The following is a 5,201-nucleotide window of genomic DNA, read 5'->3' on the forward strand; positions in this document are numbered from 1 at the left end:
TGATAGTGGGAGTTTGATGATGATGCTGTGATTGTGACGATGATGTAGCTGATTTCACTAAGGTTGATGTTTTTTGTTGCCATTTTAGCACGCACACTTATAAATTATTGCTCTTCCGTTGATTAACCCTTCTTGGATTTATCTTTTTTTTTATTTTTAACGATTATTTTTTTTTCTTAGTTTTTGTTTTTTCTTTGCTTTTATTATTATTGTTCTTTGTTGTCATCATCATCATCATCATCGTCAACAACAACATCGTTATTTTCGTAATCATCATCAAACTCGTCATCGTCATAATCGTTGAATTTGTTGTTTTTTCTGCTGATGTTATTTTCATCGTTGATGTTGTTGTTGTTGATGATGTTGTTGCCGTTGTTGTTAATGATGTTGTTGTTGAAGTTGATGTTGTTGTTGATAATTCTGTTGTGGATGATGTTGTTGTTGTTGTTGATGATGTTGTTGATGATGTTGATGTTGTTGTTGTCGTCGTCGCGCAATTGATTGACGTCTGCAGGAGAGCTAAATATCATTCAGCATGTCTGCCCAAAATAAAATTTAATCATTCATTTAATGTTATTTTTTCAGATTTTAAAAATCACTTCCAATTCAAACGTCAACATGATCAGTATGCTCTCATGATCAACATCACCATCATCGTCACTACCATCATTATCACCATCTTTGTGATCATCATCATCATCGTCATCGTCGTCGTCATCATCGTCATCACCTCCAAGAGCATGTTTCTCCATGAATGGATCAAGATTGGAATCACATCTCTCCACATTAACGGTGCTGACTGCGGGTTTGTCATTATCATAATTTATTCACTAATTATCATAATTAATTAATTAACTAATTAACCAATCAATCAATAATCGATTCATTGTATTAATTAATTCTCATCTAATGTTCTAATTAAAATTGTTTTGTCAATAGGCTAATTCCTTTGACGTTAGACCACATAAAATTATGTCTTTCCTAATTATTTTTAAATTATCACGTTATTACCTCAAGACCAATGATTACGTCATAATTACGTCATAATTACGTCATAATTACGTCATCGTTATTTACGTTTTAATCCAGTGTTTAGCGGCGCCGAATGTGTCCTTCCCACTTGGAGTTTTGCCTATTTTTTAAAAATTTGAAATGTTAATTCATCATCATCGGCTTTACCACATCATCATTATTGGATCATTATAATTATTCTATTTATATCGCCATTATTGTCATTATCATTTTCTCTTTCTTAAGCTTAGTTTATGATGCTAACATTATTTAGGTTTATTAACTTCATCGCCATTCAGTAGCATTGTTATCATCGTAAGTATTCTATACTTCATTCATAATCATCGCTATATCATTATTATATCACCATCATTGTATCATCACCATATCATCACCATCATCATATCATCATTATATTATCACCATATCAACATTATATTATCATTGTATCATCATCATATCATCATTTTATCATCATTGTATCATTATTATATAATCCCAATATCATTGATAGGTCATCACCATATCATCATTATATCATCACCTTTAGATCGTCATCAGCTTGACCCTTAAACACAAAAGATGACGATGATGATGATGGCGCCAGCATGGTATGCTGCTGACGAAAGTGAGTGAGACGATGATTAAGAGGGTGGTGAGTGTTTTCCAGGTTATGATGGTGATCCTGGTTTGTGGTGAATGATGATAGTGATGACGACGAGGCAGCTGTGGTGGTGGTAGATCTTCTGGCGAGTGGCGTGTGGCTGTTTGGACCAACCCGAGTGGAAATCCCAGAAAGTCTATTTATAGAATTCTGCTGTTTGCAGCTTAAGACTCTGAAAAGTGGGAAATTTCATTAGTTTCGTTTTGGCATTAATCACATATAAAAACAAACTAAGGATGTCTTTATGCTTTCATCATCATCATCCTTATAATCATTTTTCGTTATTTCTAACATCTCTATCTTCATTGTAGCATCATCATTTCGTTGTCATTTTTATTCATCTCCACCATCATTATTCTCTCTCACCATGACGTCATCATCACCCCCGTCATCATAATCATCATTTACTGACCTATTCCTCTCAATGTATTGTTGTTTGTTGATCTGATGTTTCCATGGCAGCAGTTTTTTCCTCTGCTCTTCCGAAAAAGATGGATGGATGGAGCAAAGGTTGAGTAGTTCAAGATAGGCAGAACATGAAGCCGAATCATGCTGCTTGCTTGTTAGTAGTTCCGTGCATACTATTTGGTGGTGTGGTATGGTGGTGTGGTGTGGTGGTGTGGTATGATGGTGTGGCGTGGTGGTGTGGTGTGGTGGTGTGATAGTGATCAGGATGATGTCATGGTATGGCTGACGACGCCCTGATGACGTTCATCCCAATTTCACCAAAAAAATTTTCTATTACAATCCAATCATACATTTTCAAAATTTAAAATTCAAAAATATCAAGCTCATAGTATCAACAAAACAGTGAGGCTTTATTGTAACGAGAAAGCAAGGGCTACATAGCTACATATTTTCCTAACCTTTGCCGAGCAGATAAATAATTTTCTCAGTTAGATCAACATTCTGTTGTGCCATCTTTGGAACGTTTGATTCAAAATTCGAAAATTCATTGGCTGCATCTGATTGGCCGTCGACGTTTGTGACGTCATTATGTTTGGCCAATGGGGTTTTGACGATGTGTGTCAGGTCACTGATGATTCTGTGAATATTTTCGGGACTTGTTTTTAGTTCCTGAAATTTTTGAACATTTAACTTTTCAAATTAATAAACAATATTCTAACTGAAACATAAATTAAAGTAATTAATAAAACTTTAAAAAAAGTAAATGGCTAATGTATAAAAAAATTCAAACCCATAGGTATGAACTGCACAAAACATGGAAAAAATATCCTGCAAAGATAATAAAACGGCGTACTTTTTCGTAAATTTCCAAATTCTTTGCTCGATCAGGCAACTTTTTGAGATTGTTCATCAGTTTGTCTCTCGCCCCCTTCGTCACGCCCTGATGATGATGGTGATGGTGATGAAGAAGAAGAAGAAGATGATGATGATAAAAAAGATGATGACGAAGAAGAAGAAGATGATGATGATTACGATGTATTATACCGTCATATAATGGTGATCATTTATTTTTTCAAAAAGAGATCCATTACATTCAAATATTGAGGACAAAGTATCAAATTGTAAGAAAATGTTCATCACCACAGTTACCACCATCCACATCTTCATCACCATCCACATCACCATCACCATCTACGTCAACATCTTACCATCTTCACGAGCCAATCCTCATCAATGTTAAGCAACTGGTGGTAAGTCATGTGCCTGATGAGGTTGGCGTACTTGTGTAGTCTCAGATCTTTTAACCACTTGTAAACCACTACGCAAAAATATTATTTTTTTAATTATTTATTCGTATAATTTTATATAATTATCTAATTAATTTATCAATAAAATATGGTTGCTTAATTTTTAATTAAATTTTATTAGTTTTATGAAAACTTTTGTTGTGAAAAATTTGAACCAACATGTCGACCAATCATATTCGAGGCTGTTGTTTGCCGTAGCTTTTGATTCGTCGTTGCTGTCAGACGAGGCAGCACTGCTACGCCGCGAAACAGTTTGGTGAGCGGAGTTAGTGTTGCAGCTTGTGGTCTCTTCATTTGATTGGCCCTTGTTTAGCCAATCAGGTACGAGAGATTTTGTGCGCGAAAGTTTCTGATGGCCACTCGATTTTGAGGCTGATTTCATGTTTTGATAAAAAAAATTTTAAATATTTTTTCAAAAAGGATTTTAAAAATCTGAAAAAGTTAGAAAAATATTTTTAATTTATTAATTTGAAATACACAAACTACCTCCACTCTCATAGTTAGATAGAGATTGCTGTAGATTGAAATGAACGTTCTTCAATGCTTCTGCTTTGGTAATTTTGCTGGCGATGTTCGGATCATTTTGGTTGCTGTCAGTGCTGATGCTATCATTGCTGTTGTTGTTGTTGCTCTTGCTATTGTCATTTTGGACGCTATTTGCGTTAGTAACAACGTCGTTGTTGTTATCAGATATTTGGTTTGCACTGATTTCATCACCGCTTTTTGAGTTGATGTTATTTTTGTTGATGTCAGTGTTGATGTCATCCGAAATATTGCTGCCTTTGTTAATATTGTCATTTTTGTTGCTGATTTTGTTATTGATGTCAATGTTGATAAGATTGGAGTCACTTGTACTGCATAGTGTGAGTTTTTGATATGGAAGTGAGAGCGAGGCGGATGATTTCAGGGGTCTTTTGGCTTTAGTACAGTTGAGTTGTTGTGGTTGGTGTTGAAGTTGCTGGAAGTTTGGTTGACGTTGCTGATTGGTGATTGAAAGTTGTGATGGTGAAAAATATTGTCTATGGCTAGTAAGTTGTTGGTAGTGCTGCTGAGTTGAAACGTGCTTCGGCATTGGATGTTGGTCAGTTGGGGAATGTTTCATTGTGGGTGATTCTCGAGATATATTTGTTAATTGTTGATGCTGTTGAAGAAGTTGTAGTATTAGCAGCAGCTGCTGCTGTAATTGTTGTTGTTGTTGCTGGTTTAGTTGCTGTTGGTGGTGGGAATTTGCAAGGCTAAAATTGTTGCTGAAACTGTAGGCAACATTCCTCTTTGGTTTTGGAATAAAATTTTGAGTTTTTGAGTTGAATGGGCTCGTGCCAAGTATGATATCCGAGTACGCGTCAATGTTTGCATTGTTAGTGCCATCTAGTTGCAAAACAATGTTTGTGATTTCGTGTTTGTTGACAGCTGGGTGTATGTAGAGATAGGTGAGTAGTTGTTTTGTCTTGTTGTTGTTGTTACTGGTGGCGTCAATTTTTGATGTTGTCGTTGTTGAGTTGCTGAGCAATCTGTGGGATTTTTTCGAGTTTGATGAAAAAAATATGAACGAAATTGGGACCCAACCAAGTACTACATTGTTTTTTATAGACTTTTCATTTTTTTTCATCAAGTACTCACATTAAAATCTACAAAGACATCAACCAAAACATCAACTTAACATCAACAAAGACATCAACCAAAACATCAACTTAACATCAACAAAGACATCAACCAAAACATCAACTTAACATCAACAAAGACATCAACCAAAACATCAACCTAACATCAACAAAGACATCAACCAAAACATCAACCTAACATCAACAAAG

At 35.2% G+C, this 5,201-nt stretch overlaps 1 protein-coding gene across 1 annotated transcript in view; it reads right to left on the reverse strand.

Moving 5' to 3' along the window:
• Positions 1–206: 206 nt before the first annotated feature.
• Positions 207–5,201, reverse strand: part of HELRODRAFT_180451 (hypothetical protein) — a gene marked incomplete at both ends in the record, with an annotated part of 7,020 nt that continues 2,025 nt past the window's right edge. The window contains 11 exons of the mRNA XM_009029767.1: positions 207–420; positions 613–799; positions 1,078–1,132; positions 1,556–1,630; positions 1,790–1,847; positions 2,088–2,256; positions 2,542–2,752; positions 2,937–3,023; positions 3,292–3,401; positions 3,550–3,762; positions 3,877–4,962. Coding sequence (XP_009028015.1) covers positions 207–420; positions 613–799; positions 1,078–1,132; positions 1,556–1,630; positions 1,790–1,847; positions 2,088–2,256; positions 2,542–2,752; positions 2,937–3,023; positions 3,292–3,401; positions 3,550–3,762; positions 3,877–4,962 — 2,465 coding nt within the window. The remainder of the gene's footprint in view (positions 421–612; positions 800–1,077; positions 1,133–1,555; positions 1,631–1,789; positions 1,848–2,087; positions 2,257–2,541; positions 2,753–2,936; positions 3,024–3,291; positions 3,402–3,549; positions 3,763–3,876; positions 4,963–5,201) is intronic.

Source organism: Helobdella robusta (genome assembly GCF_000326865.2).
Source record: "Helobdella robusta unplaced genomic scaffold HELROscaffold_62, whole genome shotgun sequence".
Classification (NCBI taxonomy): Eukaryota; Metazoa; Annelida; class Clitellata; order Rhynchobdellida; family Glossiphoniidae; genus Helobdella; species Helobdella robusta.